The following is a 26,831-nucleotide window of genomic DNA, read 5'->3' as shown; positions in this document are numbered from 1 at the left end:
AACGATAATGGGGCTCCCATTCTCAACACTGGTGGTCAGAGAAAAACCAAGTCCAAAGATTAGTGGCAACATGGACACAAACATGGATTGTGGCAGAGTACACAACTGCTCCTAACTGACAAATTAAGTATACAAACTAACTTTGCCATCTCTCTTCCTCTTCCCAACTTACCATTACAAACCTGGAGACAAGGCACTAATCAAAGGTTTATAGACAACTAGGTGACGCAGCATATGGACCATGATGTACTGTGATTGCTGTCAAAAGGACAGCTATGTTAACAAAGGAAATGCCTCAGTGGATACATGTTAGTCTTGTAAAAGATGTTCGAAATATTAAGGGGGCACCAATTATAACTAGTGGTGAAAAGTGTGTTTATGTCCCTTTTTTCTTGATTTCCCTTTTCTGTCCATCTTTCTTGTTCTTCCCCTATACAGGCTTAGATGCAATAGCCATTGCTGTATGGACTGGTCACTTTGTGACTGATGAGGTGACCTCTTGGGAGTTGTTTACAACCTGTGATCTCCACCGTCACTCACTGGGATTTTCTACATGCCATTAACAAGGTGTCTGATCCTACCATCTGACTGATTTGTGTTACTTATGAGCAGTTTCATGTTGAAATTAGTCACCGTCAGCCCTGCACAGCTCTTGTTCTGTGTCTGGCTTAATGCAGTCTGTGGACCTGCATTAGGGAGCAATTTGTCTGGCTAGTGCTGCACAGAGGAAAAATAAGGATTATTAGCAGAAGGGCAGTGCTAGTGCAGTGGTTAAGGTAATCAACTTGGCTACCAGTTCAAGCCCCACCACTGGCAATTTGCCACTGTGGGCCCCTGAGCAAGGCCCTTGACCCTCAAATGCTCAAAGGTGGTATTCATACCTAGTTGTAAGTCGCTTTGGATAAAAACCGTCAGCTAAATGCCATAAATGTAGATGTACTAACTGGCAATTGATAACTAAATTTAATTCCACCTGGGGAATTAACCCTGCTGCACAAAAGTGGGTTAGCTGGTGCTTTTACTCTCTAACTGGCACGAAAGAAAGGTCTTTTCACCCAGTCTTTGTGGAGGGAGCTTGCATTGCAAATATTATTCTGAAGGAATAAAAGAGGGTTATTGTTAGAATTTCCTACAATGCAACTCCCCATTTCTGTAAACATTATCAATCAATACCAATCTAACTCATTACCATTACTGAAGCAGAGTAAGTAGAAAAGTGGGATGATTTTTGTTACAATGTTTTATTCACTTTAAAAGTACTACATTAAAATATTTGCATAAGAGCAGCCAAACTAGTTTTTCCCAGTGGAGCCAAATCCCCCAGAGCCTCGCTTAGTCTCTTCCAGAGTCTGAAAAGTAGAGCATTATAGTTAACAACTGGGGCATACATAAACAGCACCTTAGGCTAAATCATCAACCCACTTCAGAAGGTCAATTCTCTTGCAGCTCTATGCACTCTTCCTTTATAGAGAGTACCAACTCTCAGAAAAGGGGGGGGCAATCATTCATTCCACTAGGGGGCAAAATAGAGCAATAGGCTCAGGTCCAAGTTAAAGGCTACTGAGAAAATATTCATTAAAAAGAACTTGGGGTGACATTGCAGTCTTCTCAGACATTTTGTATTTGATACAAGCTCATTTGTCTACTTAAAGTGTAGATTTTAGATAAATGTTGAAAAGCTATTAATGTACTAGTTTTTGTTATTGATTATTGCTTAACTGCTCGTCAGCGTAATGTTGCTCATTACCTAAACTGAGTTTGATACCTTGTCCAATCTAACAAAAAAAATCAAGGTCCTCAGAAGGCCTCGACACATTTGGGTAGTGGTGAGCATTACTGACATTTTAAAATAACTTAACATTTTACAATATGTGGCTATACATTGGGGTAAGCACTAGGTTATTAATCCATAAGACCATGGTCACATGTTACAAACCGTTTAAAATGTTCTGGAAGAGTCCTTATACAGTGCAAGTGCAATAGGTTTTAGCTGCAACAGTTCATAGGCATTTACCTCTAGCTCCAGCAGCTCAGGGTAAAAAATTCTTTCACAGACTAGCTGAGCAACTCTATCTCCTTTTTTCACTGCACAGAGAAATAAAGCAGATGTTAAAATGTACATAACCTTATTTAACCATTTTTATTCGATGTCGAGGTCAAATACCTTCAAACGCCGACTTGCTGAAGTTAAAAAGAACCACACCAAGATTCCCCCTGTAGTCCTCGTCCACCACACCAGCTTCACAGAAACGTTAAGGGTATTAGCCAGCCATCGTAGTTTTATTAGTTAGCTTAGCCATCCTAGCAAATGTACATCCTAGTTCTCAGCACCTAGCTATACCTATGCGACCCATCCATAATTGCAAATTGAATACTAATACTTTAGTATTAGTATTCAACAGTTCAACTAAAGAAACGTTAACATAACGCTAACTTACTTACCACCGACATCGATGAAGTGATTTGCTGCGAGACCAGAGCGTGGGGCTTAAAAAATGTAAGAACAAACAATGGTAATAGATTAGTAATATTAAGAAGGGCCTAAACACTAAGTTCAACTAAGTATATGGCGCCTTTCAAAGGCGCAAAGGCGATTGAATTTACTGACAGGGAAGCATTAGGTTAGCTAACTTACCTACTCGGCCATAGCATCCAGTAGGTACAGCAATCTGGATATCGGTCAGCACAATGGCTTTATCCATAGGGCCAATAGTATAATCATAGGCGCTGAAAACAAATCAATTTTAGTAGGGTGGGCGAACTGGTGCTCATTGATTAGCAATTTTAAACAGTATTTTACGTGTTTCTAACTTTTTATACAGCTCTCCTGCCTACCTGTATAGGTCGTATCCAGCGGCTTTTGCAGATCCTCTAGTCGGAGTGGTGGCGTGCTCTGAGATTTTGGCGAATTTTAGTACAACTTTGTCGTTAGTGCCCACTTCAGTTTTAGTCCTCTTCATAGGAGAGACTGCTATAATTTCTGAGCAGGGCATTCTGCCTGTAAATGAACGTTAAAATTTGAATGAACTTTAAAATTCAATCTAAAAATAAGTGACAGCTAGTAACTAACTAACCTAGCTAATTTAACCAAAACAACTCCCTTTTTCGCGCCAACACGAATTTCAAATGCCGCCTCTTCTCGAGAACCAATGAAATGTCTCTAATACGTCATTTTGTTTTGAGGCAAATCCTGGGATTCAATAGCAAACTAAATAGCAACAGAAAGTTGAACAGCAAGGTACCGCTTGTCGAGATAGAACCAACACTCTGCACGAGTCTGTATAAGTTACGATTTCCCCTCTTTGTAGCCGTCAAAAATGATGCGCACCAGCAGGAACATACTGAAAACATCGTCTCGCGAACTAATCTAGGCTACTATGGAGTAAAGTCACTTATGCGAATTTCCAAACTGAGCTTTTAATTGCTTTAATTGAGCTTGACAACACGGGTAGAAATCCTAGTAATTTCCCAGTTTTATACGTTGACTAAATCAGGTGTTACAGTGAATTCGGGTCCCTGTTTACTCTAGCACTGCGCATGTGCAAAATTGCAGCGTCATATGCCTTCGTCTGTGTATGTGCGAAATCTCAGCGTCAGACGCTCTGCTGACAGGCTTTGAAGGTGTATGTGAGTTAAACGTTAGCTTTTTTCCCCCCTGTTCTTCCCACTAAACTCAGTTTACTTCCCGTGTAAAACAGATTGTGATTAAACGCATACTGTATAGAAGGTATTACTAGCAGAGATCTTAATTAGTCGGACAATCGTGCTTTCGGATTCTGTGTATCTTAACAGCTAACCTACATGTATAATGACCGAGGTCATTTTTTATTGGTTGTTCTTCTGAGACAAATATTGTTCACATGTTAATATATTATTAGTTTTTCTTGACTGGCAGATTTATTGATTCGAGTAGTTTACACAGGATGTCCCACAACCTCATCTCCGTTTTATGCTAGCTACTCCTCTCCGTTGTCCCACTTTGTTTTGCACTGAGACCAAGTGTAGAAACGTGATTTCTGCTGTTATGTAGAAATAGTAATGTGTGATATAGTAATGTTTCTCTGCTTAGCAATTTCAATAAACAAGCTTCCATATACAACGTCCTATCACACTCAAATAGGAAACAGGGATACCTGGTTAAATCCTTCCCCCCACTGTATTCTTATTATAAATGTGTATGGATGAAATTTTGGTATTTTTAATACATAGGGTGGCCCTATTTTCTGTAGTATTGGGTATCCCTGTTCCCTCTATGTTCAAGTGTATAGGATGTTGTATATAGAAGCTTGTTAATTGATATTGCAAAGCAGAGACACATTAAATGCAAAACAGTAGGGTATAAATGCATGGCAGCTTCAATGTATTACAGGGAAATCACTTTCTAAACAAACTTCAGAGTTAAACTGGAATAACGGAGATCAGTAACTAGCATAAAACAGTGATGCTAACTCCTTACGGTATTATTAATTATATTAATAAGAATAATATTAATTATTAATATAGCTACCTAGCAAGTTTTTGTGTCTGAAACAGAAGTTCCAAATGTTTCAAGTCCTTATACACAATTTTACCAAGGTTGTGGGACTTCCACGATACACCAATCAATCTGTCAATCAAGAAATCTAATAATACTTTAACATGCAAACAGTGCATGTCTTTAAGGAACTAGGCATTTATACAGTCACTATTTAAAGGTAGCCCAATTTAAAATCAGAACTGAGACATTAAATATAGCTGTTCAGATACACAGACACTGAAACTGGAGGAAAAGCTTCTCACTGAACATTAAAACCGCTGCCAATAATACCTTGTAAGCAAAGCATTACCATATGTGTTTAATTGCAAGCTGATTTACACACAAAATAAATTTAGCTTAGCGAGAATACTTGTCTGTGGAGTCATCTGAACAGCTACAAGACTGTTTTAGCTACACTGATTGGATTTATTTGTGGATGAGGACATAAACACCTACACTTCAACTGTTCTGTTGTATATAAAAACATTGTGTAGACAACATCACAGTTACAAAATGTAGCCATGTTTTTCCAAATAACAAACCATGGATGATTAAATCCAACTCCTGTTAAAAGTCTGCAACGTGGCTTTCCGGTGCAGCAACATGGAGCTATACAGTGCAACTAGGTCCAAACTGAAGAATGGCATCAGAGATGGCAAAGTAGCTTACAAACAGAATGAAGAACCACTTTAATAACTCAGACTCACAGCATGTCTGACAAGGTATACAGCACATCACAAATTAGAAGGGCAACACCAGCATGACTATAAGTAGTAGTGCCGAGCTGACAGAACAGCTCGGTCACTTCTTTGGTCACAATAAGGTGAAGAGAGCACAGACTATAATTCACACAACTCCAGCCTTCAGCAGCCAGATTTACTCACCATACAAATAACAGGTTACACACACACTCTGTAGTATCAACATAGATAAAATGGCAGAACTGGATGAAATTTCAGGATGGGTTCTGAGAGACTGTGCCACTGATTTAGCCAGAGTGCTTACTAAGATCTTCAGTCTACCTCTAGCACAGTGCACTGTCTCTACTTGCCTAAAATCATCTGAAATTGTGCCAGTCCCTAAGTAGACAGCCATAACTTGCCCCATTGACTATAGGCTAGTCATATTTATACCAATAATTATAAAGTGGCCAAAGAGACTGGTCTTCAAATGCACCAAGTCTGCACTTCCACCAACTCTGGATCCACATCACTATGTCTACAGGGCAAATAGATCATGCCATTGCCACTGCTCTACCTACTGTACTGCTCCATCTAGAACAACGGGGAGCATACGCACAGCTGTTGTTTGTTGGTTACAGCTCCATATTTAACAGCATCATGCTCAGCAGGTTGGTCTCTAAGCTGTCCAACCTAGGCCTCAAACACAACATCTGTCTCTTTCTAACAGACTGGCCATAGTCAGTCTTGATGTGGCCCCATCACTCCTCCACCTCGATATTCAGTACAGGGGCTCCACAAGACTGTACTCCCTGTAAACATAAGACTGTATATCAATCCACAATACAAAATACAATTATGAAATTTGCAGATGACATGACAATTATAGGCCTGATCACTGAGGGTGATGAGTGAGCTTACTGGGAGGAGGTGCAGCAGCTAACAATTTGCTGCTCAGATAATAACTTGCCATTCAACACCAAAAAAAACAACAACAGAGCTCATCATTGACTTTAGGAAGAGACAGGATGTCCACTCTTCCGCTGTACATAAATGAAGGGAGAAGTCAAATTTATTTATGTGGTGCTTTTTACAACACACATCATCACAACACAGTTTTAAAAATGTATGGGTATAGATCCCTAAATGAGCAAGAAAAAAAGGTGGGATTTAGGAAGAGTCCTTGGGAGGACCAGGACCAAGACCAAGAGGGAACTTATCCACCATTGGCCAGGCCAGCTAGTACCAGTCCATATTTTTATGATGTTATTTTTAGTCCAAGTATCTAGTAAAGATGTAGAGCCTCAGTTACTCCAGTGGGTCTATGCTAGGTGAGTTCTTTCTGAGATGGTGGCATCAGCGTATCCACTAGCAAAAGTCTCCAGCTTCAGGTTCTTTAGCATGCACTTTTCTGAAGATCTCACATGGTCAGCCAACATAAACTCTCTGACAAAGAAGGCATAGCAGTGGCTTTACTTTGTAAGAACACTTAGGAAAGCCAACCTCTCACCACAGCTGCTATTGAAGATCTCCAACACATCTGCATGCCCTGGAAGATAATTACAGATATTTTCTTCCCTCAGGAAATTGATAAAAAATACAAGTCCATCAAAGCATGCACTACACGAATAGTGAACCGTTACTACCACAAGGTTATCACCACACTGAACTTGGCACTAAAAGAACTGAACTCTAGACACTGTACTAACCTCTGCACTAAAGGAATTACCCTTGTACTGTGCAATAACTGTCTATGTGCAATAGTCATTTTGCAGTAGCTACCCTATATCCTGTGAAATAACTGCCATATTGTGCCATTCTGTAAAATACTTATTCTGTAAATATATGTGCAATATTAATTGTAAAAAATCTTTTGACCTTCTGAGTTGTGATATATCACTGGCCACTTTATTATGAACACCTGTTGCTTAACACAAATATCTAATCAGCCAATTACCTGGAAACAACAATGCATTTAGGTGACCTGCTGAAGTTCAAACTGAGCATCAGAATGAGGAAGAAAAGTGATTTAAGTGACTTTGAACATGGCATGTTTGTTGGTGCTATAAAGGCTGGTCTGAGTATTTCAGAAACTGCGGCTCTACTGGGATTTTCACGCACAACCATCTCTAGGGTTTACAGCGCATGGTCTGTAAAAGAGAAAATAGTGATAGTGGATAGTGGAGGGCAGTTCTCTGGACGAAAATGCCTGGTTGGTGCCAGAGGCCAGAGGAAAATGACCAAACTGGTGCGAGCTGATAGGAAGGCAACGGTAACTCAATTTAACTGAGACATGCAGAAGAGCATCTCTGAATACACAACACATCGAACCTTGAAGCAGATGGGCTACAGTGTTAGAAGACCACACCGATTGCCAGCTAAGAACAGGCAACTGAGGCTATAATTCACACAGGTGCAACAAAATTGGACAACAGAAGTCTGGAAAAACGTTGCCCGGTCTGATCAGTTTTGATTCCTACTGCGACATTCAGATGGTCAGAATTTGGGGTAAGCAGCATGAAAGCATTGATCCATCCTGCATTGTATCAAGGGTTCAGGCTGGTCATGATGATGTAATAATGTGGTAGATATTTTCTTGGCAGTTTGGGCACCCTTTTAATATCATTTTAGCAACATTTAAACACCACAGCCTACCCGAGTATTGCTGTTGACCATGTCAATCCTTTTATGATCACAGTGTACCCATCTTCTGATGGCTACTTACAGCAGGATAAAGAAGCCCAAATCATCTCAAACAGGTTTCTTGAACATCAAAATGAGTTCACTGTATTCAAATAGACTTAGTCACTAGATCCCAATCCAATAGAGCACCTTTGGGATGTGGTGGAATGGGAGATTTGCATCATGGATGTGCAGCCAATAGATATGCAACTCTGTGATGCTGTCTTACCAATATGGACCAGAATTTCAGAGGAATGTTTGCAGCACTGCAGCACCTTGTTGAATCTGTGCCACAAATAATTAAGGAAGTTCTGAAGGCAAAAGGAAAAAAAGTTTTAGTTCTATATTCTGTAGTGTTTTATCATTTTACTATAAGAGCTCTGCCAAGTAGAGTACCTTGATTTCTTTGTATATATAGTACAATGACAATAAAGAATCGAATGTAATCTAAAAGGAAGCAAAAAGCCAACCTTTAACCCACATACACCGATTAAGCCCAAATATGTATCTCTGCACATCAGACCAGCAAGTGGGAGGACTCACACCACAAGTCGGGGGAAACCAACAAGTAGGAAAGAATCTCACCACAAGTGGGTGGAGACCAGCAGGTGGGACGTTTTTGCGCTACCAAGGAATGTGGAAACAAGTGTCACTGAAAGAAGCATCTGCTAAGGTTTTTTTGCATATCCGTTTAGGCGTTTTATTGTACTTTTTAAAAATTTTCTTGTTATTTTAAGAAATAGTAAAAAGGAGAAAAGATGTCGTTCTCTTATTTTTAACAGTTTATTTATTTCTTTTTTTGTGTGCATGTTCTCCAGTTGCATTGACATTATTTCTGTTTTATTTACTATATGTTCCAAAGAGCAAATTGTGAAATACTAAACTTATCATCGCTTATTAAATATAGGCTACAATGTGTTAATGTCACAGTTGGTCCCTCCTAGCTTCCATGTTCCACATTTTCCCTGTCTTGTGTATTTTGGTTGCATTCCTTAGTTTCATTTTCTCCACTCCTCATTTGGTTTTCCACACCTGTTATTACTTTCACCTGTTCCTCATTTCTAGCCTTTCACCCTGTCTTGTTCCCAGTGTCTTGGCTGTTCATTGTATGTATGTTTATGAAAGCCCTTACCTGTTCATTGGAAGTCTAGTTTCTATATGTAAGTGGAACCATTGTTTGTTTATCTAAGTCTGTTTATGTAATACCTAGCCTCTTTGTTAGAGCCTGCTTCCCCTGTTTGCCTTCATGTGCTTTTGTTTGTGGGTGCTCATGTATTCTTGGACTCCCTATGTTAGCTCTATGAAAATAAAACTTAAAGAAAGCAATTGTGTTCATGTAGCATAATCTATTTTTTAGCACACAAGCCCACTTAAGTTAAATAGATCTTGCTATAATACATATGGACTCAAAAAGTTAAAAATAAAATTATTATAATTCTTGGTTCATTTCAGTAACATTTGTGCTTTGTGAATTCTATATTTATATGGGTATATCTGAGTACATGTTAATTCTGTTATGGTGTGTACTTTATTAGATCCACATACCTTGTACCTGCATTCTTTGACCTTTTTATCAGAAACATCTACCACACAAGACATTTACCTGACACTTTTCTCCAGAGTGACCTACAATTATGAGTGAGTACAACTTGAGAGTTAAGGGCCTTGCTCAGGGGCCCAAGAGTAGCAGCTTGGTAGTTGTGGGGCTTGAACCAGCCCCTTAACCACTGTGCTAGATAGCCATCCCTGCACAGTTTAGGTTTCACAAGTCATTTGGAAAGGTGTGATAGAACAAGAAAAAAGATTGAAATGTTCAGGGCAAAGTGTATTCAGGCCCATGGTGTATTCCAGGACCAGAACTGGAAATCGGTGGCTTAGGAAAAGGCAAAAACATGCACAAATTAAGTGCACAGTGTAAAAACAATTAAAGAAATTCTTCATGCGGTGGCTAGCATTTTAACTGGTTTTATTCAACTAAAATAAATATTTTGATTAAAACAAAGTAAGGTAATTATTCAGATGAACAAAGTCAGTATGTAACATCAGTCTAAATCACACAAACACTTTTAAGTCCACTTCTGTCTTTTTCAGTGTTACAATGTAGGCTACATCTTCACATACAACTCCCAGGTGTTCTTCAGACTCAGCTTTACAGTCATGTTACTTGACAGGCTGTGACCACTAATTCATATGTAAGTATTTTTTTCCAATCTCAATAAGATTTCAAGTGGTCCCAATGTATTCAAATAGTTACCCTCAATATTAATAATAATTTTCATACACTGACCTCACCAACCCGAGGCCTACTGAAAATCACATGGAAAGAATCAATAGTCTTAAGTAGTTTTTAAATGTACAATGTTAATTACTGTTTTGTGTTCAGCATTATGTGTTCTACATACAAACTACTGTATTGAAGAAAAAAAAACATAAACCAACAATAGATAGTCAGAACAAGAAAGACAAATATAAATTGTTTTAAATACAAAGAAGTAGTAATAACATAATGAACCAACAACTCCTTGAGTAAAAAAGTAAAAAGATTTCGCACATGTACAGTGCCAGAGGAGACGTGGGAACAGAATTCATCTGAACAAATGTTGCAATGAAATCTGTATCAAATTTGAACTTTTCCTATGAATTTCACTAGGATTATCTCTTATGTCTACAAGTTTCATTTTTTAGTCAAACTTTTGACATTGTAATATTGCACGTAGACACCTTTGTTAGCTGACAACTTCGGTAGCTCAAGCAAAGTCATTTCTGGTCAGTATTGGTTGACACACCTCAGAATAGAGGTGTTCTTGCTTAGAGTCTAAAGTTGTATCTGAAGTAGCACCCTACTAACTGTTAGGTGTAAAGTATCAGCCATTTTGTTTTATTTTCTGATAGCTCATATTTGAAATGCACTTCTATTTTTCATGCTAATTATTGTGGAAAACTGGAATAGTCATAAATGCTTATTTGATTATTGATTTTTGAAATTTGACAAATGATTGTTTGCAGAACAAATTATTGCAGCAAATTATTATTTTCAAATTATTAAACTATTATTTGTTTAGAGTATTGTTTATTTATTATATATTATTCATCTTTATTATTATTATTTATTCAATCAACAAATTATGTTAATTCACTAAATAATCATTAAATAAACATCATTTAACTCTAACATATCCTTTAACTACAGGACTTCCAAAACTTCTGAAGACCAGATTCAGACCTGAAAAAACCTGAATAGTCACATGAAAAAAAGACTATTATGGCAAATTCCTGCTACTTAACTTTGCCTTAACTTCATGTTCAGTATTGCTGCTCTTCACAATCGAGCTAATTTCACAATCCTGTCCTTGTTCTGTACCTTTAACAAACAGCAATAACATTACCACTGGTTACATTTCTATTTATTTCCTCTACTGTTTATAGCTGTGGAGTACATGAGTTTAACAACAAAAGTAATCAAAGAATCTGCATAAAAATCCATATATTAATACTGTTAGTCGTATTTACATTTTTATTTTGTTAATTACACCAAAATAACAGCATATTCACTATAAATATAATGGCCCATAGAAATGAGTTCAATCATTGTTTCATTAAAACATTGTGTGTGTGTGTTTGTGTGTGTGTGTATATAAAGATCTCTCTATATGAGTTCTATTGTATCTCCTGCAAGACAGATGGATGGGGGAAAAAAATTCGTTTCATTAAACTCGTATGGACAATCAAAATTAAATATTTGTAATTTTCAGTGGCAAGGCATTTTAATACTAATGTACATTGTAATAATGACATCTGTTTGCATTGCCAGTTGTTGCTATGGAAGCAATGAATTAATGAAATGAGAAATAATGATCTTGGAACTTTAGAACTCCATGGAATGAATGTTATGATTCAACTGTATTTTACTAGCTACATTGTGTTGACAGATCTGATGACAAATTGAGCACTTCAGATACATGCAGTTAACATTATTTTTCAAAAAGCATATAATACCAAATATGAGTCACTCTATAATTCCTTTGCTTTTAAATGGCTTTCTCCCCAGATTCCCCCATATTCTACATAATTTATGTGACAGTGCCCTTGCCAAGTCTTACATTTTATATAATCCAGATGAAGTAACAGTCTTACTGGGATTAGGTAGCAGACCGTTATCAATGAACATTACACACTGTGTTCTCAGGTTTAGATTGGTTAGTGTCAATTTGTTGTGTGTGGATGAGTATAGCGCCAGAGCAGGATTAGGAGTAGAAGGTCAGCACACTCTTGTGGTTCCCACGGACCAGCAGAGTGGGAGGGACATTTTTGGTGAGGGCCTCCAGCCAGGCCATATACAGGTGGTCTGAAACAGAGCCCTTCCGGGCAATTGGCATACTCCTGCAAAGCACACAAAAACTGCATAATCCTCTGGAGTGTACACTACAATCCATATGCCCGCCATAACCACAGTTTAAAAGTTATTACCAGAGACCATGATGTTAGACCTTGTGCAGTCATGGTACACTTCTATATTTACAGCATTTGGCAGATGCTCTTATCCAGAACAACTTTATTTATGATTATGGCAGTGTGTGCGCTCTCTGAGAATTAAACCATGACCTTGTTGCTAGCAACTTGCTTGACCTACTATACCAAACATCAGTAGAGCTATTCAGGAACTGGGCCAGCCCTAATGACACCTGCAGGGATAGCCAGATGACTGGGCCATCCCTGTAGAGTATTTGGTATGTATGTGTGCAGGTATGACTCAGATGACAGTGAAACAAGAGTAAGAGTGTGTAGACACTGTATGGTGAGACAGGTGTTGGGTCAATATGACCAATGTATGAAGCGAATAAGATGGGTAAGGATGGTGCTTTCACTCACACTATGATGAGTTTAGCTGCTCTAGAACTCTCCTGCAGCAGCTCATTCAGTCGTAACTGGAGGCTCGTCTGCAGTAAGATAATGCAGCTCATGTCATCTTGAATACAGTATACACAGTATAGGAGTGTACAGTACACATTTTGTTCTTTCGTTCATTTATTTATGCATTCATGCATCAATTAATCCAACCATTTTCTCAGTCATTCGTTCATTTATCTGTGCGTGCATCTATACCATTGGTTGACTGATTTATTCATTCATTAATCATTTATTTTACCTTGTCCTCAAAACGATCCAGTTCCGCATCTGTGATCTTCCAGGGGTGCTCTTTCCTTAGAGCCTCTGCTTGTGCTGTGTCCTTGGAACCCTCATGCAGACGGTATGGCTCAATCATGTCCTCAAACAGCTTCCAGCTGTGAAAGTACACACACAGTAGATGAGATGTGGAAAAAATAGAGGGCAGATAGTTACATCCATACTGGCCTCTTATCATATGCATGCATCTTTGTTAGCTGATTACTTTTCTGACGATGGTCGAATGTTGAAGTCTGCAATGACAGTGATGTCAGTACATTTTATTCTGAATTTCTTCAGCAGAGACTGCATTCTGAAACATATAAATACAGAGGATCAGACACCCATGTCTGCACCTAAGACAATAAAACACAATAATAAGTACAATTAAATTAACTTTTATTAACGTTGCTGTTTTAGCAAATTACTTTTTGTAGGTATTAGTAGGGGCTGCTGTCAGTTTTGTGTCTCTGTTCAGGTTAAAGTTTAAAGTATTAAAGCATTAAAATGTATTTGTGGTATATACAAGGCTACTGTTGATTTTTCATCAGAGTTGATGTGACAACATCTGTTGTAAAAAGCGCTATATAAATTGATTTTGATTTTGATTTTGATTTTGATTTTGATATGAGTCTGGGTTCACATACTCCTCTTTGTCCTGTTCTAAGTGGCCAGGCTGCCCTGCTATAAATATACGCAGTTTACACTCCCTCCACTTCTTTCTTGTGGTCAGAATGTATGGCAGGAGCAGAGTCAAACCTGCAGATGGCACAGAGATTCCCTCATTACAACAGAGATTACAAAGCAGAACATAAATTATTACATAAGGATAGTTGACACTACCACATAAAGGAATAAAAATCAAATATATTAAAAATAAAAATAAAATACATTAGAAATAAAAATAAAATGCATCATACTAATGTAACAGAGAAAGAGATAGCGATAGGACAATGCACGGCTTGCTTGGGTTGCTCGGTTCAGCAGTCTATGCTTGTGCACTTACCTGAACACAGATGTGGCAACCTAAACAAGAGTTCAGCAGTTAAAAAACAAACACAAATAAATAAAAAATAAAAACCCCACAAAATATAGATAGATGCATGTCATCTATCATTCATCATCCCAAGATGACAGGTAGACCAGCAAAGAAGATATTCCAATGTTAGTACTAAAGATTTGTGTACCATGATTAAGTAATTATTTTCAGACACTAAGTGTGTTGATTTAGTTATGCTTATTGCACACATCATTGGTATCATGTTTTGGCACTGATGTTAACAAAGGAAAAAGAGTCAGGCTGAAATCCTATCTCATTAGCATTTTTATATCCTTGCACTCGTCCAGTCTCACTGATTCAATGTCATGACTTTGACTACTAACATAAATGCCACATAATGTAAGTTAAAAGAAGAGAGCTTCACAGATATGCAGTTCTGACCCTATATTCCCTAACACCATCCCCACGGATCACACCATCCCTTCTACACCCCCATTCGTGAGCCCCATGTCCTCATCAATGTGCCTCCACAGTTACTGCTTCTGTCCAGATGTCATTTACCATCATATAAATTATTTTTACATTTATGTTGTTTATAACCATTATAACTATAATAGTAAGTTCATTCACATGACATAGCTAGTAAGATACAAATATAATTCACAATATTGGGAAATTGTAACAATTGTTGTTATACTAAAAAGGGCAGTGTGTAAGATTAGTGGCATCTAATGGTGAGGTTGCAAATTGCAGCCAACTGAATACTCCCTCCATCCCTCCCTCTCCAAGCGTGTAGTGGAACCTATTGTGGCACAAATACATTTTGTGTATTTGGGTTACTGAAAAGTGCCATATATGTCTAATGTATTATTGTTGTTGTTGTTGTTGTCGTCATTAAAAGAATGCTGTTCTGAGACAGAATTTAATCTTCCGTAGAGATAAATTGAGAGTTGTAGACAAACACATACAAAGAGCCACTTGCAATGGAATGTGCTGAAGACATAACATCACAGGTGCACAGAGAGAATGGTAACTTCATTAGGCTCTTGTCAGTCAAAGCATTGTGAATCCTTTCCCCATCAGTATTTCCGAGGGAATAATCAACCCATACTACTAACTCTGTCCATCTCGTTAGCAAAAGGTGGCTGTATATATGGGCTGGTATCACATAGAGTCAATATATTAATGCTGGGCCTCCATCAATAAGCCTGACCTTGCTGGACTAGAGGAAGGTGCCCCCATGTACCAGGCTCCAAGACACCCCCCAACCTATTATGGACTGCTTGCTCCCATGTCTGTAAAGATTCTGGCACATTTTACTTACTAAAAATGACCAGTAGAAATAAATCAAGTTATTTTAATGCTGTGAGAATTGCAATGTTATTAAATATTCTGTTATAACCTGTGAAAAAGGCATTTTTGAGCTTATTCAAAAGCTCAGAAGTGTTGAAGTGTTCATTTATGCTGGATACTATTGGCATTTACTTACCTAAAGCCTTCTAATAGTGACATTTCTGGTAGCTTCAAGTAAATTCTACTACATGTATGTAACTTCTTGTGAGGGAGAGGGGTTGTTGGAGGGGTTGCTGAATTGCTGAACTCCCTGAAACGAGGTTTTACAGGGTGGTATGTCTGTTAAGTTATATTTTAAAAGTTTCTCATAAATCTTTAATTTTATTGACGAATATAAGGGCACTTTTTTTTTTCCCATTTTGACCATGATAACATTTACTTTGATAATAGCCACCCACTGTGTTATTTTATGAATAAGCAGTGTTGAACTAAAGCTAAATAAAAAAAGGAAATGTTAATATGATTTGATATTATAAGTCGGTTAGCCTACTGTTTAATATCAGGCATCCTACTTCATCATGATAGTGGTCAAAGCATGATCACGGAATGTCACAAAGTGCGAACATATGTTTGTATTACACTATAGATGATACACTATGGAATACACTATAGAATACTCTATAGATGATTAAACTCCTAATAATAATAAATGGTTAATGGCATATGCCATTGTGACACATTAGTGATGCCGATGCAAATCTGGTTAAAAACTAATCAGCATGCACTGTACCAAGCCTGGCATCAATCTGTCTGCATAGTGCCACATTAAGTCAAACAAGCCTTATGAGATCCAGTCTGTGTGGCAATACTATCAACATAAAAGATCAGCCACATTTAACATAAAATGATACTGGAGTTCTGGGAAAAATCTGTTATAATTATCTTATTTTCTATAAATGAGTACATTTTACATTTACATTTACAGCATTTGGCAGTCGCTCTGGATAAGTGCTTTGTCATTTACTCCTTCCAAACATCTCCCTGTGTGTGTTTGTGTGTGTGTGTGAGGTTCTTTCATCCGTATGGCCACGCCCTCCCTGTGTTTCACACCTGCTCCTCGTTGTGTTGTTAGTGTATGAGTCTTGTTTAAATATGAATATCATCAGTGTTTAATCTTGTGATAGCCTAAGCATTATGTTCTCTTTCGTGTGTATAAATAAATGTTGTTTTGTGTCACACGGCTCGTCTGTGCATCCTGCCAAGCCTCCTCGCATTACAGAAACACTGATGGCCAAAGGATGCCAGGAAAGATGAGCAAAAAGAAGGGCAAGAAAGCGCGTAACCGTTCCCCCCCAGCCCTTACAGGGAAACCCCCCATAGTCTTGGGCACTCTCCACAGGGGAGAGTGCTCCTGGAAACCTTTGGAGGGGCCCTGAGAGTAGCACAGGGTCAGACTCGGTGGAGTCCTACAGACCCACAATGGACTACCGGAACTGTTACGATGGCAACCGGTTTCCAGGGTCGGACTCTATGGGGTCCTCCTATCCATATTGGGACTACTGGGAAGACTACGGGGGGTATGAGCAGAGTGAGGAGTATCAGGACGTCAGCCTCTGGTCAGACTCAGAGGTCAACCATTTGGAGGATCCCGTTATGGAGGTAGAGGAGGCCCTCCATGAGGATACCCCTTCTGTGATGGACATGTGGTCGGCAGATTCCAAGAGCGACGAGCCTCCGGCACCCAAGGCTCCACCCAAGGCACGGTGCAATAGATTCAGCAAATTGCCCCGCGTGACTTGCAGAGAGGTGGTGCCATCATTTGAGGACACTCCCTCACCTAAGGCACACAGCCCCAGGGCTCGCGTGCCTACACGCAAGCCTAAAGGAGGCGTCACCAGTGCCCACCCCAGAGACAGGCAAAACAGCTGGTGCGCTTTCTGAAGCGTCTGCCTCAAAGCCAGAGAAGCCGCTGCCACCCAACATGGTGAAGAGCAATCCCCCACAGCATAGTCGAACTTCAACCCAGCCGGCGACAGGGGGACAGGCTGGGGCTCCTGCCAGCTTCCCTGGACTTGTTGACAACCCTTTGTTTAATTTTATTCATGTAGCTGTCCCAGTCACACTTAATGTGTCTGTCACTTTATCTCCCTATGTGTCTGTGCCTGTAGCCGTCAGTGTGTCCATCCCTGTGTCTGTTGTCATCCTGGTCCCTGTCTTCCTCCCCTCTGTCCAACTCGTGCTGGTCCGTGTTGGGTCGCTCAGTCCTCTGGCCTCGCCATTTGGCCATAGCCTGATAGGCTGGCGTGCCAGGAGTCGCGCCATTGGGGAGAAGCTCTGTCACGGTACGACCCCTCTTCCCAAATGTCTCCCCATGTGCGTGTGTGTGCGTGTGTGTGTGTGTGTGTGTGTGTGTGTGTGTGTGTGTGTGTGTGTGTGTGTTCGTTCGTCCGTATTGCCACACGCTCCCTGTGTTTCACACATGCTCCTCGTTGTGTGTTGTTAGTGTGTGGGTATATAAGTCTTTTGTTTAAATGTGAATATTGTCAGTGTTTGATCTTGTGATAGCCTGAGTGCTATGTTGTCTTTTTTGTGTATAAATAAACATTGTTTTGTGTCACACGGCTCGTCTATGCATTTTGCCAAGCCTCCCCACGTTACACTCATAGAATACATCCTAGCCAGTACTGTAGATTAGAGTTCAAGATACTAATGAACTAGAACGCTGTTGAAAATATAGGGCAAAATACATAAGCTCTATCTCACTGCAATAAACAATACCCTACATTAGGTACTAGAGTTCCAGTTAGTCAACATAGGAGTGTGGTCAATGGTCATTTACATATTCCACAAATAGATGGGTCTTCAGTCTGTGTTTGAAGACTGCAAGGGACTCTGCTGTCCGGACAGAGTCCGGATAGTATCTCTGTCCGGACAGTATCTCCCGATTACTGAAATGCACATGAACAAGAGATTGCAAAATGAGTGTAATAATACTTTGGCACAGCACACCTCAGTTAACTTGCAAGGCCTCTAGGATCCAAGACATTTTCCACAGGAGTAAGACACACAAGACAACTCAAATTCTATGCTTTAGATTACCAAACATTTAAGATGTTCTACTGTTGACACTTACATAAGAAATGCTGTACAGTGAATGGCAGTGCCATTAAATCAGATTTTACTAGTGGTCTTGTTTTAATATGAATATAATATGTAGTATTATATAGTATTATATAATCTTGCTTATAATAAGAATTCTAAGTAACATATCAAGGATAACACAAATTCAAAAGAACTTAGACAGAAAATGTTCATCTTTCTCTACTGTGTATTATAACTAAAAAATGACTGTAGTTCCATAAGCAAAATGGGGAATGGCCACTTTGTTAGCTCAAGACACAGTTGCTTATAAGACTTAAAATATTTTCCCCTCATACCTCCATCGTCGTACAGCCACCACACATCGATGGTGCCTTTGCCCTGCTTCCTCTTAAACTGTGAGCTGGCCTCCACCAAGCGTTGGTTAATCTTAGCCACATCAGAAGAGTGAGGCACTTCCATGGTGACTTAGGGGAGAGTGAGAGAAACCCAGGCAGAAAAATATAAGAAATAAAGGTAAGACACATTATGGTGTTCTTAGCAACACACAATACGTCTGATGGTTTCTCCCCATCTGTCGATGATAATTAGTGTGTATTATTAGATTAGAGCAGCACAGTTGGTTTTGTAGAGGAACCTTTTACTGACATTTTTGTCCTTTGACACTTATGCAAATAGACATTCCCACCCCCTTAGTCATAACACAAATGATGAATATTTTATCTAGTCTAAAATCACATTACCTTTTACACAAGCAACTGAAGATAGATAGATAGAGAGAAATAAATATACTCTAATTTTGTTGCTGCACCAGGGTGTTAACACCACATTTTGCTAATTTTCCATGCCACACTCATATTTTTGCCATTTCTTAATATGGTGAACATAAATAAATGTACTTGCAACAAAGAGGGTGGAGTGACATAATAGGGTGTGTGACATTTAAAATGTATTTTTGTACCTGCACTCTTTTGTGCAGTTACTGCACTGTTAGTACCTCTGCTGCTTGTCATGGAAATAGCAAACAACATTTCTGCCATGCCCACACATGCCTTATTTCTGCCGTGTCCACAAAAATAGAGCCTATAGCTGTAAGTCCAACCCAGGTGTTCAGTTAAAATCATCTTGGGACATTTAATTCTTGCACTCAAAGGTCATTATCTGATCATTTTATTGTGAACAGAGCCATAAACAGGCATACACACACACACACACACACACACACACACACACACACAAAATTAACAGGCAAAAACAACACAGTGCCATAATTTGTTGTATTCAAGCAGTACCTTTAGTGGCGTGTGTTTTTTGTGATAATTTTCTGGATCTTTTAAAAAAGTATTTTCTTCCCTCCTGGAAGCCATTTTCCTCTATCTCGTTCTCCAATGCCTGCTGCTCCACAAGCATCCTCTCCATCTCCTCTGATGAGCAAATGTCCACAAACAAGTTTTAAAGCACTTTGACAGTGAAAATTTATAACTTTCAAAAGTTTTCTTCTGCTCCAACACTGATTGACTCATGAGAGATTTGATGTGCTGACAGGATCTGTGCTGGAGCACAAAAAACTCACTTTCCAGGTCAGTGAGGCTCTTATTATATTAATAGTGCTTTCTAATAAACTGATTTGTAAGGGTATGTTACATTTACTTTAACATGTATTCTGTGTCCCCATGTGTGTTTGTTTGTTTAGGCATCCGTGGTATTGTTTATTGCTTGTTGCTGTTCTTGTGTACCTTCTGCTTCGAGGATGTGAGAGATGTCTAGTCCCTGACTGATCCTCAGCATCACTATACCATACTCAAAATCAAAAGCATCACTAGTGACAGGAGATAAAGATGAGTCATTATTATTAGGCAATGCTGTCATAGATTGTACACAAGGTACAAAAGATCTGCATGTGTGTAAGTGTGTGTGTAACATACTGCAGCACGCCTACGTATTCCTGCACATTCGCTGTGTAAACAGTCTTCCAGTCTCTCTTAAACCCCAGTATCACCGTGTTGGGTCGGAGTCGGCCCAGACCTGAAGCCTGCAGCAGGAATGGGGATGTGTTTTTTTGCCTGATTGCAGTTTACATTCTCTATCTGCTTTATTGCTCAGGCCATCAGCCAGTTGCAGCTCCTAATCTCGCTTCAGTCTGAAGTCCTGATGCAGTGGTATCTCTGGTGATAGCACCAGTGGTTGTAATCTGTGCTGCTCTACAGTTTTATGCATGTATAATATATAACACATAACAAAGTCACACAAGCTGAATGAACACTGTGTTCCACTGGGAGGTTCAATTAACTTTTTATGATTTTTGTCAGTGGAGCTATGTTTTGGCAACTTGACTCATGTGTGACTATCATGGGTAGCATGGATAGCAGTACTCAGGAGAAATAATCACTTGACATCAGCTTTACTGAGGCAGAGCACTTTTAATGTTCTGCAGTACAGTCTGTCTGATCTATAGTGCAGTATAATTTTCTTCAGTTGGATATGTGTTTAATGTGTGGTGTATAGCAGAGCACTATGCAGTACAGTCTAATCAATGATGCAGATCTATTCAACACAGTATTCTGCTGTAGAGACTGCCTGATATGCCACACAATATAATGTTGTGCAGTAGCACCTGTCTGAACTGTAGTAGTTTATTACTCTGTACAGTAACTGTGTTGTATTTATTGTAGTCATTTTAAAATTTGTCTTGCCATCCATAAGTAGCAGTTAATAGCATCTATTAAGTATGGAAACTAAGCAAAGTTTTCTAACAAAATGTGAGGTTCTCATACAAGTACAGGGTGTTCATTTTAACATAACATTTAAAATTCTCAGTCCTAATATTAGTACAAGGGTTTTCGGGAGGGTATGGTATCTTGTGTTAAGTCTATGTTATCTGCAGTACCATACATAATCCTGGGGTAAGTCATCTATACTATATATTTCACATATTTGATATATTTGACAGTGCAATTGGTCTAACCTGCAGAAGGCTCTCTGCACCCTCACGGAAGTTGTCGGAAGCTACGGCAGCATAGAACGCTTTCCTCTTCTGCTGATTCAACCACATTTGATTCTGCTCCATGGCAGCAGTGAGTGCTTGCTGCTGCTCTAGGCGGGGACCCTGGTGCACCAAAACATTGTCACTGCCATGTGGGGAGAAGACTGTAACATATGTAGCAGGTATTACATTTATCTTCTTCATGTACATATATGACATGAAAGCTAATCTTTTCTCACCACAAATACATCGCATGTGATGCAGAGGCCATAGTTCTTAGTGATGGAGTGAGCCAAATCCAGCAGGGCTGGTCGTGTTTTAGGAGTACCAGTCAATACAATGCACTGAGGCCTGATGAAGAGAAGAACAACTTACATTACATAAACATCACCATATGCTCACCTTACACACCAACATAGTCTAAATCTGACCACGCTTACATCAAAAAATAATACTTTGGATAATCTAGAAATATATTTTGTTTACTATATTTAAAAGTTGTAAACCTTTTGTTTAGGGAAGATCACTTTAGATGGGTTTTTAAGTGATTTTTACTGATTTTATCTTTTATGATGAACTGTTTTATGATGAACTGGAGCCACATTTTCAAGTGATTATCAACACATTCTGTGTCAAGGAGCATACAAATTAGTTTAATGTGGCCACAAGATGTGTGTGTAAATAGAGGTCACAAAATCATGTTGTGTGCACATTTTTTATGTCTATATGTGCATTTCTCCTGGTTTCTGAATTGATGCTGAACAAATAAGTAAAAGAAGAGTCCATAATAAAGGATGCTCCTCTAAGTATGTATCATCTGTTGTATAATGTGATAAAATTAATAAACATTTGAGAACTGAAAATACAAAAAATAAGTGCACAAATAAATAAAATTCTGTGCACGATTTGTGATTTCATGACTTTTATTCAGTTCATTGTGGAGATGAAATAAAAATAAACTTGAGGTCTCTGCAGCTACGATGAGAAATCTCAAGTGTTTGTATTTCAGACAAAACAAAAGTCTAAAATATTTGTTTTAATTTGGGTAAATGTATTTATTAGGCTTATGAAGTAAGTGGTACCTGAAGTTTTTGACGTGATCATCCACTCCTGATAAAGTTAGAGCATTGTTCACAGCATTCACAAAGGTCACAGCCTGTGTTGATGAACCCCAGTTCACATCTACAGAAAATGAACAGAAAGCTGTCTGTTCAAAACAAATCCCTCCATCTGACCATCTGACACTTGAAAAAATCTATTTTACAAATTGTTTTGTTTTTTTTTTAATCTGAAAGACTCCTGACATACACTGCAGATCAAAAATTGAGAACAACACACAATTTCAAGGTCACTGTGTAGTCCTAGGTAAATCGATCCTAACAGAATTAAAAGAGCAATATTTTAAGATGATTTCATGAGCTGTATATAAAGCACAGTATAAAAAGCTTAAATGAGATAACTGAAAAAGAACACTGATCAAATTTAGAGAACACTTTCAGATACCTGCAAGTTATTGTTGTTAATCTGGTACCTGGTGCTAATTTCCTTAATTATCTGACAAACCCTTTTTAACTGGCAGCCTAACTTTCCAGTTTTCATTGATTTTGCAAGATGGTGGGCCATTCCAAAGTGACTGAAACCCTCCGGCAGCAGGTTGTCCAGATGAAGGCCAAAGGGGTGACAGCCATAGCAAGAGAAGTTGGTTGTTCCAAGTCTGTGATTTCTAGAATATTGCATCTTTACAACATCACAAACTCATTCAAGTCCCCCAAGAAGGCTGGTTGCCCACGAAAGACAAATGCAAGTGAGGACAGAATAATGTAGAGAATCTCCACGGGTAATTGGTTCATCACTGCAGCTGGAATTGCTTGCCGGTTCAGCACTGAACAGGGTAAGGAACTGTCTCGTCAACAAGTGTCTCGACGTTTAAGAGCATTTGGACTGAAAGCCCACTCTGCAGTAACCATCCTCTCATTAACAAAAAGAATCAAAAGGCTAGACTAACCTTTGCTGAGGAGCACGTTGTGTGGACAGAGAAGTGGTCCAGAGTTTACTTTAGTGACGAAAGCAAGTTTAATTTATTTGGGTCTGATGGCGAGCATTATGCTCGTCAACAAAATGGGGAAAGACTGAACCCAAAGTGTGTAAAGAAGTCAGTGAAAGGTGGAGGAGGAAGTGCCATGGTTTGGGAAATGTTTCGGCAGCAGGAGTTGGACCTCTCATACAGCTACATGGCAGAGTGAATACAAGTGTGTATCAGAACCTTCACCAACACGTGGTTCCTTCATTACGCTCATCAATCAGCCAGCAATTTTCATACAGGTCAATGCCTCCTGTCACACAGCAAAATGGGTAAAGCAGTTCCTTGAAACTGAAAACATTGAAACAATGAAATGGCCAGCCCAGAGTCCTAATCTAAACACAATAGAAAACCTCTGGGAAATCCTTGGTGACAAAGTTATGGCCAAGAAACCCACAACAGTCACTGAACTGTGGAAGAGGCTGCAAGAAGAGTGGACCAAAATCATACCAGAGCAGTGTGAGAGACTAGTGATGTCCTGTGGCTGCAGATGTGCTGAAGTCATTCAAAGTAATGGCCTGTACACTTCCTACTGATTGGTGACTGATGTAACCTTCAGAAAATTTAGTTGTAATCTTTTTCTGTACTACAGTCATTGCTGTTCTCTAATTTTGATCATTGTGTTTTCTGCAAAATAAAGGTTTTATGTTGAAATACCTTGTAAAACACTGTTCTAGTGGCATGGTATACCCCTAACAAAAAAATCCTTCAAATGTTGACCAATGAAGACTACATTATTTCTGAAAAAATCAAGTATTCATAAATTGTTCTCTAATTTTGATCTCCAGTGTATGTAGAAAAGATGGACCCTTGTAATATTTTATCTTAAACTCCTGCTTCTCTCTATTTAATTTTTATATCTACTCTTATCTTCCCAGATTTGGGATTTATTTTCTCAACAACTAGAAATGACCTTGATCCAATTTGCTTGCTTATTGCTTGCTCTCCATTTATGCATGAAAGGTTTTCTGTTTAATCAAAAGTGTATATATCTGGGTCCTCGGAGTTGAGCCATACTTAATAATTTCCACTTTGCCTAGTGCACTATAAAATATAAATTGCTTTTCCAGTTTATTGGAAACTGCCTTCATTGGAAACCGCCTTGACTCAGGTCACTCAAGTCAATCAGTTGCTACATACCATTTAACTACATATTAATAAATCTAAATTTTAGTTTCTGTAATCAGCAAGAAAGCTTCAGTTAAACTGTCTACATCTTGGTAAATGTGCTGGGCTCTATAATCAGTAACTAAAAATTTCAACAATATAAACCATTAAAAATGTCTATTCAAGAAGGTGGTCCTCTATGCCTGTAAACTATTTTGCTGTACATGCAGCACATAGATCATTTGGCTAAGCTCTATGCATGTCTTTGAAGGCAGGGACTTTGGAGAAAGGTTTGGATGAAGGATATGGGATTGAGGAGAGAGACTTGACCTCTGTGGCTGTCTGGGATAAGTTAACAAAGGCTAAATTCGATACCAGCTTTAACATTGTGTGATGGCAGGTACAGTTGTGCTTAGTCTCACTCTACTCTGTGTGTGTGTGTGTGTGTGTGTGTGTGTGTGTGTGTGTGTGTGTGTGTGTGTGTGTGTGTGTGTGTGTGTGTGTGTAGAAACATGGTTTATTTTGAATAAAAACTTGTTTTAGGTTCCTACCTGGCTTCTTAACGGTAACATAGATGTATAGGAACATCTCTATAGCATATGTGAGAAGTGCAGCCCACCAGTTAATAACGAACATAACAGCACAGCACAGCACAGCCCCAAACAAAGACAGCCACATGTTGTAGTATTTATATGCTGGCCTCCAACCTACACAAACAAATATACACATTACACTCAAAATCATCAAAAATAAATAAATAGTGCTGAGAACAGATTACCCTTGAATTAATGTTTGTTCATTCCATAATCTAATATAAAATATTTACATTTAAAATTTGAAAAGAAACACATTCTTTCAAATGAATAACTTTCACTGCATTGTATTTTCCCATCCACTTATCTAACACTTACTTAAAAAATCTAACAATTGCAGTTTACGTAAATACTTAGTTGCATTACACAAAACAGTTCCCTTAAATTAATGGTCAATTATAGGTTGAAGTGGGCTGGAGCATACAGACCTGGGGACTTAGCATATGAAGCATGAAAGCAAGAGAAGTTGATGAGGGCATATGAGGCCAGAAAGAAGTTGGAGATAATGGGAGCAATGATGTTCAGCTCAGCTAAAAAGAAATGAGAGACATTTTAGTATCTTCTGTACACTAAAACACACAGCTGGACTCGTTGATTATCAAGCCTTTTGTGAGCTGAGTCAGAGCTGAGATATGTTACTTCAGGGAAGACACAGAAATGTGTAGTGCATTGCATGGCCAGGACAACCACTAATGGATCGGTTGGTTATGGTCAAGTAGTGCATATGTTTGAGAAGGTGGTTACCGTGGTGTGTTATGAGGCTCACCAATGAGGATGAAGGCCACAGCAATGACGAAGGTGAGCACATAACCACGGATGGGCTCATTATTTTTGCCATGGCCCTTGGCAAAAAAGTGAAGGGCCTTGTAGATATTGTCCTTACACAGAGCCTAGAACCAGAGTGAGGTGAGCATCAGCAGATATATGCACATTTTAAAGCTTGTGCTATAGATAAAAGTTGCACTACATCTTATTTTATCTACCTACCTCTTCTATATTGCCTCACAGATCATAGCCCAAATCCACACACACTCCTAATCCCTCCATATTATTTTTCCTGCTCCAGCCACTACAACCCTTTTGCCAGTGGACTGGCTGACAGTGCCTAAGGATTAGGAGCTTTTGTACTCATCCACCAACATGCTAGTGAAGACTGAGCTTAGAGTATAAGAAGTAGTTTAAAACACTTATTTGTGAAGTGTGGTAACAAAGATGGTGTGGCAAAAATGTACTCAATTTTCCACTTAATAAAAATGTAGTCAGCCAAGCCATCGCACATTTGTTTCACACCACATTCAGCATACAGTATGGGAGTGTGCAGGTTTTACTGCTGTTAGGTTGTGCGCAGGAATGCACATGTATACTTTAGTACAATGTCAACCTTTCAAGGTGACAGTAAATGTGAGCGCATTGCAAAGGAAGCATGGCCGAGCCCACACTGTAAAAGAGATGGCTAGGCGGGGCTTTGCTACTAACAAATCCGATGTTAGCTATGCAAGGAGCATATGAATTAGTTTAATGTGGGCACAAGATACTAAACAGAGGTTATGAAATCAAGTTGTGTGTACATTTTACTTTTATAATATACATTCCTCCTGGTTTCTGAATTGATGCTGAACAAATAAGTAAAAGAAG

The 26,831-nt window shown here is 38.9% G+C and overlaps 2 protein-coding genes across 3 annotated transcripts in view; both read right to left on the bottom strand.

Moving 5' to 3' along the window:
- Positions 1-1,222: 1,222 nt before the first annotated feature.
- On the bottom strand, positions 1,223-3,526 carry LOC113577299 (deoxyuridine 5'-triphosphate nucleotidohydrolase). Its single transcript, XM_027009873.3, has 7 exons — positions 3,243-3,526; positions 2,836-2,998; positions 2,636-2,727; positions 2,443-2,487; positions 2,165-2,239; positions 2,015-2,085; positions 1,223-1,349 (listed from the first exon to the last, which is right to left on the bottom strand). Exons 1-7 carry the CDS (start codon positions 3,349-3,351, stop codon positions 1,293-1,295), a joined length of 612 nt encoding a protein of 203 aa, XP_026865674.2. The 5' UTR covers positions 3,352-3,526; the 3' UTR covers positions 1,223-1,292.
- A 6,308-nt stretch (positions 3,527-9,834) lies between these two features.
- LOC145655803 (solute carrier family 12 member 1-like) overlaps positions 9,835-26,831 on the bottom strand; it is a 40,723-nt gene continuing 23,726 nt past the window's right edge. Inside the window, exons 12-26 of one of the 2 annotated variants that reach the window (XM_081709276.1) lie at positions 25,963-26,086; positions 25,625-25,726; positions 25,155-25,310; positions 22,499-22,598; positions 21,656-21,767; positions 21,399-21,539; positions 20,359-20,465; positions 20,170-20,252; positions 19,726-19,857; positions 18,772-18,900; positions 13,689-13,800; positions 13,268-13,354; positions 13,025-13,160; positions 12,748-12,815; positions 9,835-12,258 (exon numbers count right to left, since the gene is read on the bottom strand). In XM_081709276.1, coding sequence (XP_081565402.1) covers positions 12,123-12,258; positions 12,748-12,815; positions 13,025-13,160; positions 13,268-13,354; positions 13,689-13,800; positions 18,772-18,900; positions 19,726-19,857; positions 20,170-20,252; positions 20,359-20,465; positions 21,399-21,539; positions 21,656-21,767; positions 22,499-22,598; positions 25,155-25,310; positions 25,625-25,726; positions 25,963-26,086 — 1,725 coding nt within the window. In that variant the 3' untranslated portion in view covers positions 9,835-12,122. The remainder of the gene's footprint in view (positions 12,259-12,747; positions 12,816-13,024; positions 13,161-13,267; positions 13,355-13,688; positions 13,801-18,771; positions 18,901-19,725; positions 19,858-20,169; positions 20,253-20,358; positions 20,466-21,398; positions 21,540-21,655; positions 21,768-22,498; positions 22,599-25,154; positions 25,311-25,624; positions 25,727-25,962; positions 26,087-26,831) is intronic. The other variant, XM_081709277.1, reaches the window with a different exon arrangement.

Source organism: Electrophorus electricus, unplaced genomic scaffold (assembly GCF_041902795.1).
Source record: "Electrophorus electricus isolate QZ-2024a unplaced genomic scaffold, ASM4190279v1 Scaffold35, whole genome shotgun sequence".
NCBI lineage: Eukaryota > Metazoa > Chordata > Actinopteri > Gymnotiformes > Gymnotidae > Electrophorus > Electrophorus electricus.
This window is presented reverse-complemented; position numbering and strand designations above follow the sequence as displayed.

Coding starts and splice junctions, on each gene's coding strand:
- LOC113577299 (XM_027009873.3), bottom strand. CDS start 3,351: ATGTTTTCAGTATGTTCCTGCTGGTGCGCATCATTTTTGACGGCTACA. Junction 2,086..2,164: donor CAGCAAGTCGGCGTTTGAAG/GTATTTGACCTC, acceptor TTCTCTGTGCAG/TGAAAAAAGGAGATAGAGTT. Junction 1,350..2,014: donor CTGAGCTGCTGGAGCTAGAG/GTAAATGCCTAT, acceptor TCTACTTTTCAG/ACTCTGGAAGAGACTAAGCG.